The following is a 16,255-nucleotide window of genomic DNA, read 5'->3' on the forward strand; positions in this document are numbered from 1 at the left end:
AATGACAGAAAAGAAATGCAAAAATAGCATAAAGCTGTCACCATAGCAGCTGGAGAGCAACTAAAATATTATGCTTTTGAAAAGAGATTGGCAGCAATGTGCCATAATGGCCACACACAATATACCTTCACTCTGTCATGTACAACACACATGGGGGTGTATTACTACAGCATATAAATAGACGCCGTGTATATACATGAAATCTGTTCTCTGTTCAGTAAGAAACAGAGAGCGGGATAAAGCAGTGGAGGATCCATCCACCGTCTCGCAGCTTTGTATTGCCCCCCACTGAAGAGTATTGGTACTGACGTTTCAGTGGTGCCAGCACAGAAGACGAGCCATTCGCACACAGTGGCAGCTCTGACAGTCATGAGGCACAAAGTGATGGTGGGAAAAACAAACAACTTCGCCTGGATTTGATCAATGTCCTCCTCCAGTCTCAATGCCCTTCTCACATGCCTGTTTTCTATTCCACTCTTCCCTCCTCTCCCTCGGTAACGCTCTTCCTCCTACCTCTGCTCGGTTCAACAGTGTCACCTATGGTGTGCTGAGAGGCATTTCACCCTGTCTCACCTGCCAGTTTGGATTTGTGCGACTATGTATGTCAGATTTAGGTTTGTGTGTGTTTGTCTTTGTCAGAATGAGGGAGATTTATTCTCTTTATCCTTTCGTGCCTCCAGGTTCTCCCTCCTGTCAAGCAGTGGCCTGTCAGAGCTCCATCAATGTCGAACTTTGCTGACTTTGTCGGGAACTTTTTTTTTTTTTTTACGTGGTCTCTCTGCTTCTGTAAAATGCTCTTTGCGGTTTTTGTTACCTGGCTGACAGCTGTGCACAGGGATGGACTGCATAATCTCAAATCTGCTTCATTAATACACCACCATTTGCAATGCTCAATGCACAGTACACACCCTCAACATTCCTGCAAGAGATTTATATGGTTTTAATGAGTTAGATTTATTTCCAAAAGACATTGGTTTCGAAAAAGGAAATTCCAGCTGGAAACACTGGGTTAGGAGTCTGTATACAATACGGGTACTGTAGAGTTGGACTTTACAAGTTAAAATCAGGTGTTACTGTAGTAAAGGGGAAATTAGCTGTGTAAGATTATTACCATATTAAACTTGTTGTAATTTAATCCAGGTGTTTAATTCACAGTTTACTGCTCAGTTTCAGCTTTACTGTCAATGGACTGAATGCAACTTAATGAGAAAGTGCTGGTGCATTTTACAGCTGGAGCTGGCCTCCAACTTGTCAATATCAACTTCATTATTGATCGAACGACTGACGCCTCCAGCTTTGGCACAAGTTTGGAATTTTTGACATTACGCTGCAGCAAGCTAAAAGCTGCATTCATTGATTTTTTTGGCCACCTGGGGGCAGTAAAACGAGCTAAAAACACAACACTGCTTACACGTTTCGCTGGAGGTAGAGTCAAACAGCTGCCTGTTTACTCACCCAGCTGACACAGTGTAACATTAGAATTAATTTGCAGCCACCCAACCACTGTAAATCCAATACTTACTCTCATTTAGCCATGTTTTAGTCTGGACCATCTCCTGAATGCATCCCAGTTGCAAGGAGAAAATGTTGGCATTGTACATTTCAGCAAAACCATGAATTTGTAACATTTGCACGTATATCAGCATTTATGAAATTACATATATGAGCTGACTTATCATCAGGGGGTGGACAGGATGGTTTGCAAAATGGCTGCCAAGCTGCAGACCAATATTCAACACCAATAAACAACAAAACCGGTCATTTTTTTGCAAGTCATCGCTGTTTTTCTGGCTTTTTTTTGCCCCCATGCATGGCTGTTTTTCTAGCAGTTTTTAGCCCTCAAACAAGGATGGTTTTTTAGCGCCCCGTGGCGGTTTGTTTTTTAGCTGTTTAAGCCCCCAAACATGGAAGTTTTTTAACAACTCATGGCTGTTTTTCCAGAAGTTTTTAAGCCCCCAAACATGAGTGTTTTTAGGAGACCCCTGGCTGTTTTTCTAGCGGGTTTAAGACTCCAAACATACAGTCAGGTTCATAATTATTTGGACAATGATACAGATGTCGTCATTTTGGCTCTGTACACCACCACAATGGGTTTTAAATGAAACAATGAATACCTGCTTAAAGTGCAGACTCTCAGCTTTCATTTACGGCTTTTTTCAAAAATGTAGTATGAACCGTGTAGGAATGACAACCATTTCTTCACACAGTCCCCCGACTTTAAGGGCTCATAAGTATTTGGACAAACTAACATAATCATTAATTAAACAGTCAGTTTTAATACTTGGTTGCAAATCCTTTACAGTCAATGACAGCCTGAAGTGTTGGACACATAGGCATCATCAGATGCTGGGTTTCTTCCCTGGTGATGCTCTGCCAGCCCTTTACTGCAGCCGTCTGCACTTCCTGCTTGTGTTTTGGGTGTTTTGCCCTCAGTTTTGGCTTCAGCAAGAGAAACGCATGCTCAGTTGGATTCAGGTCAGATGATATGACTTGGCCATTGCAGAACATTCCACTTCTTTGCCTTAAAAATGTCTTTGGTTGCTTTTGCAGTATGCTTCAGGTCATTGTCCAACTGCACTGTGAAGCATCGTCCAATGAGTTTTGAAGCATTTGGTTGAATCTGAGCAGATAATGTAGCCCCAAACACTTTAGCTTTCATCCTGCTGCTCTTCTCAGCAGTCACATCATCAATAAATACAAGAGAACCAGTTCCACTGGCAGCCATACATGGCCATGACATAACAGTACCTACACTGCTTCACTGATGAGGTGGTGTGCGTTGGATCATGAGCAGTTCCTTCCCTTCTTCCTTCTCTTGTCTTCCCATCATTCTGGTAGTTGATCTTTGTTTTATCTGTCCATAGTATGCTGTTCCACAACTGTACAGGCTTTTTAGATGGTTTTTGACAAACTCTAATCTGGCCTTCCATTTTTAAGGCTAACCAATGGTTTGCATCTTGTGATAAACCCTCTGTATTTATTCTAGTGAAGTCTTGTCTTGCTTACAAGAGCAGCAGGATGAAAGCTGAAGTGTTTGGGGCACCATTATCTGCTCAGATTCAATTAAATGCTTCAAAACTCATTGGACGATGCTTTACAGTGCAGATGGACATTGACCTGAAGCATATTGCAAAAGCAACCAAAGTCATTTTTAAGGCAAAGAAGTGGAATGTTCTGCAATGGTCAAGTCATATCATCTGATCTGAATCCAATTGAGCATGCGTTTCTCTTGCTGAAGCCAAAACTGAGGGCAAAACACCCAAAACACAAGCAGGAAGTGCAGACGGCTGCAGTAAAGGGCTGGCAGAGCATCACCAGGGAAGAAACCCAGCATCTGATGATGCCTATGTGTCCAACACTTCAGGCAGTCATTGACTGTAAAGGATTTGCAACCAAGTATTAAAACTGACTGTTTAATTGATGATTATGTTAGTTTGTCCAAATACTTATGAGCCCTTAAAGTCGGGGGACTGTGTGAAGAAATGGTTGTCATTCCTACACGGTTCATACTACATTTTTGAAAAAAGCCTTAAATGAAAGCTGAGAGTCTGCACTTTAAGCAGGTATTCATTGTTTCATTTAAAACCCATTGTGGTGGTGTACAGAACCAAAATGATGACAACTGTCCAAATAATTATGGACCTGACTGTAGGTGTTTTTTAGCGACCCGTGGCTTTTATTCGTAGCCCCCAGAAGTAGATGTTTTTAAATGTGCTAATGACTGTATTTCTAGTGGTTTTTAGTCCCCAAACATGGGTGTTTTTTAGCGACCCGTGGCTTTTATTCTTAGTCCCCAAAAGTAAATGTTTTTAAATGACCTGTGATTGTATTTCTAGCATTTTTTAGTCCCCAAACATGGGCGTTCTTTAGGAGACTCCTGGCTGTTTTTCTAGCGGGTTTAAGACTCCAAACATGGGTGTTTTTTAGCGACCCATGGCTTTTATTTGTAGCCCCCAAAAGTAGATGTTTTTAAATGTGCTATTGACTGTATTTCTAGTGGTTTTTGGTCCCCAAACATGAGTGTTTTTAGGAGACCCCTGGCTGTTTTTCTAGCGGGTTTAAGACTCCAAACATGGGTGTTTTTTAGCGACCTGTGGCTTTTATTTTTAGCCCCCAAAGTAGATGTTTTTAAATGACCTGTGATTGTATTTCTAGCGTTTTTTTAGTCCCCAAACATGGGTGTTCTTTCAGAGATCCCTGGCTGTTGTTCTAGTAGTTTTTAGCCCCTCAGTGAGGGGAATTTGTAGTGACTCGGGGCTGTTTTTCTAGCGGGTTTAAGACTCCAAAGGTGGGTGCTCTGTAGCGGATTTTTCAGCAGCATTTTAACCCCAAATGTAAGTGTTTTTTAAGTGATCCATGGCTATATTTCTAGCGGTTTTAGCCCCCCTAAAAGCAGGTATTTTAAACCAAAGCATGATCTTTTCTTGACCATTACCAAGTTGTTTTTGTGCTTAAACCTAACCACACATTAACCATAGCTTTGTTGAAATGGGAAGTTTCAACGTATCAGCTACATAACAATGTAGCAAATGTAACGTCAACAAATGCAAAGTTCTGTGTGGGTTGTCACAACTGGCAACCCCTTTAGAATTAAACATATATGTGTGATCTCTTGTTTATATGAATATTGAGTTGTGCAGCTGTAAGGACATTTATCATCTTTAAGTCCCATCTTTTTGTGTGTGTTGGCTCTGGTGTTAAACCTACAGTTGCACAATAGAGGGTTTTTTTTTTTGAGTGGGGACCCATTTTTGTATATATCATGCATGCCCACAAGGATTGACATTTTGTTGTCTTTATGTTCTCAACAGACAAACTGACCAAAAGGGCAAACAACCTCATGCTATACTGATTTCCTTTGACAACACAGCTCTCCAAGTTTCACTGGGCTGTCAACAAGCCTCAGTCCTTGCTGACAAACTATCTTGAAATATAAACACCTGAGGGAGGCTCTTTGCTGCCTCGGAGAAACTGCTGTGTGTTTGTGGGAATGTGAGTGTGTATGGATGTGTACGGACAAGTGTAAATGTGAGTGTGCCTCTCTGAGGATTTGATGTGTTTACGATCCCTGCAAACACATACCTATTTCATTTCATTTGAAGTGTGTGATTGCTGAATCACTTCCATCTCTCCCACTCACTGTCTGTCCTCTTCTTCCTCTATATCCTTTCATAGAAATGTGGCACTTCCTTTCTTATTTGGAAATAACAGATCAAAGTTGCTCGACTCACATCAGTTTTATAATAAATCTAAATATGTTCTTTTCTCCTTCCATCCATTTTCTGATCCTGCAGCTCATCTGCACTGCAAATGAATGTTATCTGGCCGCAGATATCACAGCGACTTAGTTTATCTGCAGCACAGAGGATGAAAGCAAGCCATGCATAAAGATGGCTACAGAGCGAATTGGAGGGATATTCTGAGTGTGGTAGTCCACTCAAACGCGCCCAAGCCTTAAGCTCAGTAAACAGTGACATCTGCTGAAAAAAAACACACTGTAGGGTTCGGACTGGATTCTTTTCCTGCATCAGAAATTGAGCCACTGATTCAGAAAGCTTGATATCTTTTAGTCATGATGATTTAGAAGGGTTTTATTAATATGATTAGTATTAGTTTGAGCATTGTTTCTAGCATTCATTTGCATGAATTTGCAAACTATCCTCACTATGTTTGTTATCTTCAATACATTCCATTTGTGCTAGCCTTATCTACAGTCAGGGAAATTAAAAACACATCACGTGGTTTTTAGATAATAGCATTAAAGTAATTATTGTTTTATTAATTCTAATGAATGTTTTTGATATACAGCTCAATGAGAGTTTTAAATCTAAACGAGAGACATTTGAGTCATATCTGTCAATATTACACCGCAGTTGCAACACGTGGTCGGCCAGTTCTTGGCCAGTTGGCAGAGACTTCAGTGACATTTTACTGCTCTTGTAGACGTTTTACAGTTGAATGGTTAATATACGTCTCTAAAGTAATGTAGTATATGGGTGATTTTGTCATGGTAAGGTGATGGGGATGGTGGATGGTGCGAGACCTAGGCAGGATCTTGGGTTTTCTTTTGGCTTTTTAGACACTGAACATAGGTGTTTTGTAGCAACCTGTCAGTGTTTGTCCAGCAGATTTTTTTGGTTCTATACGTGGGTGTTTTGTAGCGACCGGTAAGTGTTTTTCCAGTACAGTGGCTTTTTAGGCATGAAATGTGAGTGTTGTGTAGTGGCTTGTTGCTGTTTTACCAGGATCCTTTTAGGCAACACACATGGTTGTTTTGTAACGACCAGTCAGTGTTTTTCCAGCATTTTTTTTAAGGCATGAAACATGAGTGTTTTGAAGTGACTTGTTGCTGTTTTTTCCAGGATCCTTTCAGGCAACACACATGGTTGTTTTGTGGCATTTTCCCAAGGTGGATAGTGCTATGAAAAGCTTTTGGCTTTTTAGACACTGAACGTAGGTTTTTTGTAGCAACCTGTCAGTGTTTGTCCAGCAGATTTTTAGGTTCTATACGTGGGTGATTTGTAGCGACCAGTCAGTGTTTTTCCAGCATTTTTTTTTTAGGCATGAATCATGAGTGTTTTGTTGTGACTTGTTGCTGTTTTACCAGGATCCTTTTAGGGAACACACATGGTTGTTTTGTAGCGACCAGTCAGTGTTTGGGCTCATTTATGCTCCCTTTACGTACAAAAATGTATACATCCGTTTCAAATGATGTTACCATCACTGCCCACATACTTCCATGCGCCCTTTACGTTAGCATGGATGTTAACCAATATATCCACCAGGAGGCAGCCCAGCGTCAAAAGTTTATGACAACAACAAACTCAAAAACAAACATGGCGACTGTGGAGGAGATATTGATAATGTACCTCTTGCATAAAAGACAAAAACGGGGGCAGTGTTGTAGGAGGCGGTGGTCAGTGAGGCTGTTAAATACATCGCGACTGGAGGACGGAGAATTCTTTTTATTTTTATTTCTTCTTCGTGTCTTACTAGAGCTACGTATCGGGTAGTGACAGCAACACTGCCCCCACGGTTCCCGGTGGTACTGCTCCGTTTGGCCTGTATCCGTAAGCTTTATGGAAACGTGCAGAAATACGCGAAATGAACGCGGAGCACGGACCGAAGGCTCCGTCCGTATCCGGATCCATATTTAACGTTGAGCATAAATGAGCCTTTTTTCCAGCATTTTATTTAGGCATGAAACATGAGTGTTTCGTCATGACTTGTTGCTGTTTTATCAGGATCCTTTTAGGCAACACACATGGTTGTTTTGTAGCGACCAGTCAGTGTTTTTCCAGCATTTTTTGGGGGCATGAAACATAAGTGTTTTGTTGTGACTTGTTGCTGCTTATCAGGATCCTTTCAGGCAACACACATGGTTGTTTTGTAGCATTTTCCCAAGGTGGATAGTGCTATGAAAAGCAGCTGTTTTTACCAAGACAATGCCGCATTTCCTGCCAGGACTGTGCTCACCAAACCCGGTATTTTAAGACAAAACAATGATCTTTTCCTAACCATATCCAAGTGGGTTTTTCCCTAAACCTAACCACAGCTTTATTTAAACATGAAGTTATACCTTACAGTATCTGCTATGTAAAAACATAAATGTAACCTGTCCGTGGTGTCTGGTAATGTGGCTGGTTTTGATTATCACCTGCCTGCTTTGCCCAACCTGGAGCCTGCCAATAGCCCTATCCCTCTGTGCTTTATTCAATCGTGGCATCTTGTAGAACTGAAATTTTTAATTCTTTTGTGCCTTTTTAAAGCCAGAATCAAGTTTGTTTAAGAAGCAGTCAGACATGATTATTGTGGTAACCAAGATATAAGATATAACTGCTTACCTTCTGTACCAAAACCACTTCACTGTATCATGGAAAATAAATCATTTAGTTTTTGTGCATGGTGGCAAAATTAACTACATATTTATTCATAGTACAACTTAGTTATGTGCTTTTATTGTCCCTGAGTGTATCACTTTTTTGACTCTGCATTGATCCATTTTCTTCAGCCTGCAATGATCCCATTCCCCTGAAGGGTTTGTATCGGTTTCATCCAATCTTATAAAGTAGTTTTTCGCAGTGAAAGTTTTTCTTTTTTGTAGTAGTTGCGAAATCCCCATTTGCTGCCACAGACTAACTGACATTATTAACAGCCCTGCGGCTAAATTTACAAATGAAGACAGAACAAAGAAAGCAACTTGCATGCAGGGCTGGATTTCTAACCTGGAGTCAGAAACTCATTGTTAACTTTTGGACAGACTGATGAAGCTTTCAGCCACACTTATTTGTAGGCTTATAGATGCATACTAAATGAAATGTTTATAGACAAAACATTGTCTAACCTCACCATGGCTGTGATAACTACCTTATAAATTTCTGACAACAAGGTGTTGATTTTGCTAGATTAAAGTCATGTGTGTGTGAATGCATGGGTTTCCCTATGAGGCACAATAAAAAAGTCAGCAATATAGAGAACAAAATACTTTATTCCCAGAAGCCATTGGTCAACATTTACTCCTCTGTTTTATCACTCACTGCAATGATTGCAAATCCTTTAAGAGTAATTACTGCAAAGTTACATAACGAGATAATTTGCAGCTTTTGAAGATGTGTTCTATAAGGCACTTATCACGCTTATTAACGCTATATTTAGAATATTTTCACTGCTTTACCTCGACACAGAGAGCCTGTTTCGACAGGAAAGCTTTTAGCAGCTTCAGCTTCCCATCTACGCTCTCTTCAAACCCACCAGACACTGACAAAAACAGTAATTTCAACTTGCTCAACAAGGGATTTGCTCATCTACCGATGCCAAGATCATTTAGTTTATGTTATTATGAGACGTTACTGAATCTAAAGTCACCCTTTTAAACACCAAAGTCTCACAATAACACAAACTAACTTCCTGATCAAGGCAGCGGTACACCAGCAGTTCCTGTCTTCTGTGATGTGAAATTACTGTTTTTCTTCACGGAGTCTGGCTTTGAAGAGAGTGATAGAACGGCTTCGGTTTCCTGTCTAAAACTGCTGTCTGACAGTGAGGTAAAGCTGTGAGTATTCTAAATACAGTGCACACTTATGTTGTGTTTTTTTTAGGTGGCTAAAATACATTTTGTTGCCGATCCCTTCACAGCAGTACGTTGCTTAGTTTCCATGCCGGTACATCTGCCTGCTTCTCCAAACTGGGTGCAGCTGCAGTTACAGAACGTCGTGGTGTGTCCAGTGTCCAGTTGGGTATTTCATAAAAAATTAGGTCGAAGTTTGTTTACTGTTGTCTGTCCTCTTACTCTTTACGCCTTTGAAATCTATACCTAATTATTGCATCACTGTTGTTGGTTTCAAAGATCTGAAAACATGCTTAACTTTTCAAAGCTCTTCGTTGTGTGTGAAAACTGAAAATGAGGGACAATTGATATCTTCAGACTTAGAAAATCCGGCACTTAACACTGCCATTCTTTAAGTGCACTCAGTGGTCTGCTCCATTGAGATATAAGTCCTCCCAAGAAAGCAGTGAGAAGTAAGCCTTTTCACACCATTTAATCACAAATCCCTTTGCTCTCTCTTCCCTTTTTCTTCCTCTCTTTCTGCCCTCCGCCATTTATCTCTCTGTCTCTGGCCTGCAGACAGCTGAGCGGCTCTTCTGGATTTCGCTGACGCTGCGCCTGGTCCCGCCTGGCCTCCTCTGAGCAGGATGGACACTCTGGAGTCAGAGCTGACCTGCCCAATCTGCCTGGAGCTCTTTGAAGACCCACTACTGCTCCCCTGCGCCCACAGCCTGTGCTTCGGCTGCGCCCATCGCATCCTCATTTCCCACTGTACAACCAACGAATCTGTTCAGAGCATCGGCGCCTTCCAGTGCCCCACCTGTAGATATGTCATTTCCCTGAGTCCGGAGCGTGGATTAGAAGGACTTAAAAGGAACGTGACCTTGCAAAACATTATTGATAGAGTTCAGCGGGCCTCATCTTCAGCTGGGGTGCCTCTACCGCTGCCACTGCCTGCGCCCCACAGTGGGCCCAACTCTCCCGGAGAAGAAGGGAGCAACCGCTTGGCGCTGGTCCCAGTCAGCGCTGCCATGTCTAGTCCGGGCACACCTCCTGAACCGGTCCAGTGCCAGTTCTGCGAACAGGACCCGCCGCAGGACGCAGTCAAAACGTGTGTGACATGTGAGGTGTCGTACTGCGAGGAGTGCCTCCGAGCGACGCACCCAAACAAGAAGCCGTTTACCGGCCACCGGCTCATCGAGCCCATGCCAGACTCCCACCTCAGAGGGCTCCAGTGCCTGGAGCACGAGGAGGAGAAGGTGAACATGTACTGTGTCACTGATGACCAGCTGATCTGCTCGCTGTGCAAGCTGGTGGGAAGGCACAGAGACCACCAGGTGGCAGCACTGAGCGACCGCTATGAAAAACTCAGGGTAAGCACTGAAGTTGATTCTTTTTTATTTTTCTCACATGTGCGTCTGTGTGAATAATTTGGCTTCCATGGGTTGGTTTTCTTTTAAGACTCATAAATATGTCAGAAAACCTGCGGCCATTAATATCAAAGATATAGATTCCCCCCATTCTTCAACACAAATAATGAATTTTAAGCTTTAATTTTTGGCTGCTCTGCACTGAAATTTCCTATTATCCTTACCCAGGTATCTAACTCAATTATCAAGTGCGATTTTATCATCTCATGCTGACTTATTATCTCTGCTGAATAATTAAGCAATTAGCATAATCACTACACCATGCCAGCGTGCCAGGAGGGTATTCAGAGGCATGCACACACGGTGAATATGGGAAGTGTCATTAGTGACGAGGCATGGTGTCTTCAGGTGAGGTTGCAGGTTAATGAGCGCCAATTGCCTGCAGGGTGTAGGTGTGCTTGATTGAGCATGGCTATTAGAGTGTGCTGTAATGGCCACAGAGGCAGTATGTGTGGAGATGTGTGTGTTACATCAGAGTCCATGCAGGAGGGAATGTACTTGGGATGTCTATGGGATGCTGTTCCTCTTATATCTGTCCTTGAAGAATAAATCGCATTTCTTAAAGGGCTACGCCGTTGGTTTAGTGTTGCACTTCCATAAAGTTTGGGCAGTTTACCACGTTACAAAGTGTTTGACCATTTTCATTACTTTTCCTAGTGTTCAGACGCAGCGTTAACTAACTCCTCCAACAAAAACATTTCGGATCAAGCTGATTATCTCACACAGTCGTAACACACAATGAGCAAGAAAATACATCCAACTTCTCCAAAGCGTCATCTAGCCTGGGAACATTTTCGGCAATACCCTGCTGCACACTCGCTCAGAACGTGTTTATTCAGCCTTGCAAAGCGCCTTTAAATGAAACGCTGCAGTGTGACTCCTGTGAGAAACAGGTTTTTCCTCTTACCGGAGGTTTGAAAACACATGTACAAGTGTGAAGTAGCTTGTAATACGTCCTCAGAGAGGCAGCGTGCCTTCAGTGATATAATGGAAGAAACTGAAACACAACAACTGATTCCAAGTTGTGGTACCCACGGCAGAAAAGGTACCGATTAAAGTAACACTAGTGCTCGGTGGGAAAAAGCAGCTTTGTAACAAGACCTAGAAGTTGTTTCAAAGAGTGTAATATGTCTCTGGGCCTTAAAATGCCCTTTTCTATGATCTACAACCTGCCAAAAGTTAAACAAAGCACCAAACAATAACCAAAAGCAGTAATTCAAACCATCTGTTTTCACAGTCTGCATTCCACACAGTGATCTTTTATTATGGGCCTTGTGCTGGTCGGCACCCTCTCTGCTTTCAATGATGGGCTTGATGTCCTGTCATTGACACGTCGCGTCCGCACCTTCTCATCTTGCATGTTTCAGCAGATTTAAGCAGAGAAGAATAATTAGCAGGAAAGCTTCGGGTCAGTGCATCATCTAATTATCATGCTCCCTCCATTCATCCGGAGACGGAGCGTAGCGTAGCACAGGTCAGCGCATCCAGCACTTATCATACAGGCTAATTATCTGCAGGAACACAAAAAGCAAAGCAATAGCAGATCTCTCTTTGCTCTGATGTGCTCACAGGGTGAAAAATATTGCCCATGTAGGAAGGAGAGGCACATGACATACTGGCAATACCTGCTGGGTACTATACTTGCAGTACATGTGCATTCAAGTACATCTCAGAATTATGAGGTCATGTGATGATCATGGTCATAAATACAGACTCTTTAAGGCACTGACTAACACTAATTTTTTAAGACTTGTTGGAAAAGTTACTATTTGCCTTTTATATAGTACTCAAAATGAATAAATCATATATAAGTTGGTGCACTTTGAGGACAGTGAGAGCAGATGGGAAGAGCAAAACATGTATGAACGCTTCATTAACTTGTGTCTCTGCCTCCCTCGCACACAAACACATGCACACCCAGGCATGCACGCCTGCACACATACACTAGAGACCCCCTATCCGCCCTATCGCCTTACAGTAATCTGAAGATAGACACAGACAGCAGCTCCTTTCTCACACGCAGAACATGCCTTTTCTGGCAGAAGTTCGGGGGGATTTGACCACCTGCCCTCGAAAGCCTCAAGACTGCCAGCTGGCGCATGACGTGAGTTTGATACAAACCACGGGTTAAGACCCTGCTAGCCCTGAGGACTCTGGAGAACCGAGACACAGCATTAAAAGGGGCACGAGTTGACGAGTGTTGGAGATATCAGCCGTAGAGATGTCTACCTTCTCTCCAATATAATGGAACCTAATGGCTCTCAGCTGGATGTCCTCAAAATACCAAAAAGTTAGATTTGAAAAAGTCAACAGCGATGTATCTTTCCAGAAATCACCTGGTTACTCAAGGTAATCCACAGATCTTGCTGCTTAGATGTATTTTTTGGCACATTGAGCACCACAAGCATCTAGTTCCAGTACATTGGAAAGAAGGCAGACACCTCTACGATAGCTACCTCCAAAACTCGGCACACCACAAACCAAACACCAAGACTGATAAATAGCAGCCCAGGTTTAGCAACAAAAAACATTTTGATTTTCGAGTGAATTGTACCTTTCAGAGAAGGATACATTCACCATGCTACTTCATACGAAAGGACACTTAATAGCACTAAATATCACCATTGTTTTCAATTCCATGACTTGTTTTGCTGCATCCTCAGCGAGGCTCAAAATACATCCCAGCCTCAGGCTAAGTTTTAGTTCAAGTTTCAGAGTAGAAAGCTCCATGTCAGGTCACTTAACCTTAATTCATTTCCGTAGGGCGAGGGTTATATTTTGCTCCTTTTCAAGGCACACATACAGTAACAACATGCAGTAAACCCACGCACTGCATAAACAAACAAATCTCGACAGGAACAGTAATCTCATCTTCAATTAAGATTATGTAACACAAGTAATGTGGTCTTTTTAAACCTTTAGACAAAGAGAAATGTGTCAGTTTTAATTGAAATAATTCCACAACAAGATTAATTAAACATGCTACACTTTATTTTTTGCTAGCTCTGCTGAAGTCGAAGCTTTTAAAAGTTTTGCAGCAAATGGTTGGAGTTATGAACAAGCGACAGAAACAGGGTAGGACACAAATTGAGGTCCCGATCTAAGCTAATTACCACGAGAAGCAACCCGACCGCCATGCAGTATTTATGCTGAACAACACATTTGATTTTTAATTCATAAAGACTGCAAAGTTTGGGGGAACTTCTTAAAAGAGGAGGCACAGCACAGGCATGAAAGCCTCTGTTTGTCAGGTAACCCGATGGTTAGAACTTGAAATACTTAAGATGTTAGAGGCAGTCCTTTTCCCTCCCTCGTTCACTCAGATATGACGCTTTTCTTTCATTTTGGAGTCTGACAAGGCAAAACTGTTGTGGTCATATTTTCCGGACCATTTCATGCATATCACTTTTTGCACTGATCTGCTGGAATTTGAGATATCCCCACTCGGCACAGGGGAAAAAAGAATATCAGATGATTGGAATAGTTTCCTTTTTTCTGCAGCAGTGGTGGTGTGTCTGATAAGAGCCGTGGAGGTTATTGTGGGAACACCCATCCTTTTTCAGAGATAAAATTACCCCCGTCACAGGAAATTGACAGAGAAGGCGGCTGGAAATAGCTTTTAAAGTCCTTGGCTCTGGGTCTGAGAAGAAAGAACCTTGAGGATAAAAGATGGGGACTGCTGTGTGTGTGTGGCCTGTCAGCTTTAGTTTCATATCACAGGTTTGTGGTGTTTATATAGTAATCCATTTGGTTTAATCAGCCGGCCTTTAGTGTTGAAACAACATACTGTGGTTTGTCAAGTGCTAACATGCACAGTAAGACATGAACAGACATGAAACATTTGATTCACAGCCTCACTGATAAGCACAGTATTTAACTTTATGTCCCCAAACTGTCTCATTCATCTTTCATATCATGAATACACCTGTTCCCTTCCCTCCTTCCTCAGTATGGTACATGCTATAATGTTGATCATTTCACCTTTAAATTCCAAACTTGACAAATTTCCTTTAAAGTAAAGTATTAAAGAGCAGCGCCAGCTAAAAATCATCTCCACTGATGAGGAAGGGTACTTTAGGGTGTGTCAGTACACTGTGACATCACACCCATGAGTTTTGGGTGTTGTCAGACGCGCAACAAAATTTCAATCAGATAAGATGGTAGTGAAAAAAAGCTTTTCAGTCTGGTATTAAGTTACTTTTCAAAAGAAAATTTCAGAGCGGAAAGTTGTCTGGACACGGTTCTCAACATGAAGGTAGCTGAGGCAGCTGCTAGCAGCTAATGGTGCTAACTCCATAAGCAGTGCTAAAAGAGCTAACTGTGTTAAACCAACCTGCTCTCAATCCGAAGTTGTCAAAAACTGCTGCTTGGTCAGTGACATCTGGCATGAGACACACACAAAAAAAAGTTGTTCTTTCACGTCGTCATGATACACAGCCAAAATATGCGCCAGGACAACAAAAGTTAGGGTGGAGGAAGTCCAAGTAGGGCCGGAAGGAGTGGTGCTGGATGAATCCAACAACCACGGACTTTCACCCAGGAGGCAGGTGTTTGTTTCCCAAATCCTGTTATTTTTTCCTAAACCCAACCATGTGCTTTTGTTGCCTGAACCCAACCACGCCTGTGTTGGCAAAACGTAACCACGTGTGTTTGTAGTTTAAGGAAAACATAACGTCCATTTGCGGTGCTGTATTGACATAGTGCTTGTACATTTGAAAGAAACTGTATGCAAACTGTATAGTTTCTGTGGAACCAGAAGTGTATTTTTCCCATATCCCGATGTGGAAAGTCCATGACCAAATGTCGACATGTGACGAGGTCTGAGTGACATCGTATTGATTAAACAGGGCAGAACTGGTGGGTTGGCGCTATGCTTCCACAACGCTGCTGTCCTGATATCAGCAGTAACCACTGTATGAGCCAGTGGGACACACACATGCCGAACCAACTTACCGCAACGAACCAAAGACGAGCTCAAATTACAATACACATCAACCATCAACCCGTTATATCATTACATAGGGGACAGTGGTTTGCTCTGAATCTCATATACAGAACCTTTAATGGCTCAATCATCATTTAATCTAATGAAAAACCCATTGTTATAGCTGAAGTTCCTGCTGTAGCTCATTTTCTGACCACTTGGGGGCAGCAGAAACAAGCTGTAAAACAACATTGACATATTGTCACCTCATAAAAGGTGATCCTCATGTGATTTATTGTTAATGTGTTAATTATAGCCACTTTAAAGATTCTAAATCTGGTTCTCTCTTTCATTGGTGCCACTGTCAGAATTCACAGTACAACACTCACTGTCCACTTCTTGTCTTTCTGTACAGAACGTTCCTTTTCCTTGGAGCCTTTCTGCCTCTCAATCAAACACACACACACACACCGTTCTTTCCCAATTTCTTCCTTGCACAATATTCCTTCCTTGCTGTGTTTTCTTTTTTTCCTCTCTGTTGTGCTGTGCTTTAGAGTCAGGGCAACTTTTTTCCCTGCTGGAGTCATCTCTGTTTCTCAAACACACACAAACATTGTTTCCAATTTACAGAGGAGCTCAGTGGGAGAAAAGTGGATGTCTAGCAAACACACCAGTGCCCTTCATCAAATACACAACACCCTATAAAATGATGACTTAGCAATACGATATAAATATAGTGTGGATGTGTGTAAGGATGGGTGGACACGCTGCACAGAGCAGCAGTAAACACATAAATGATGACCACTATGGTCTGTGTTTCCTCTGCCCACTTCCTCATCATTTCTATCTTGCTGT

The 16,255-nt window shown here is 42.1% G+C and overlaps 1 protein-coding gene across 2 annotated transcripts in view; it reads left to right on the plus strand.

The window, feature by feature from the left end:
• The window catches only part of LOC117250077 (E3 ubiquitin-protein ligase Midline-1-like), an 87,557-nt gene that overhangs the window by 46,775 nt on the left and 24,527 nt on the right, over window positions 1–16,255 (plus strand). For both annotated transcript variants that reach the window (XM_033616062.2, XM_033616061.2), the window contains exon 2: window positions 9,626–10,419. In XM_033616062.2, coding sequence (XP_033471953.1) covers window positions 9,694–10,419 — 726 coding nt within the window. In that variant the 5' untranslated portion in view covers window positions 9,626–9,693. The remainder of the gene's footprint in view (window positions 1–9,625; window positions 10,420–16,255) is intronic.

Source organism: Epinephelus lanceolatus, chromosome 24 (genome assembly GCF_041903045.1).
Source record: "Epinephelus lanceolatus isolate andai-2023 chromosome 24, ASM4190304v1, whole genome shotgun sequence".
In the NCBI taxonomy this organism is placed as follows: domain Eukaryota; kingdom Metazoa; phylum Chordata; class Actinopteri; order Perciformes; family Serranidae; genus Epinephelus; species Epinephelus lanceolatus.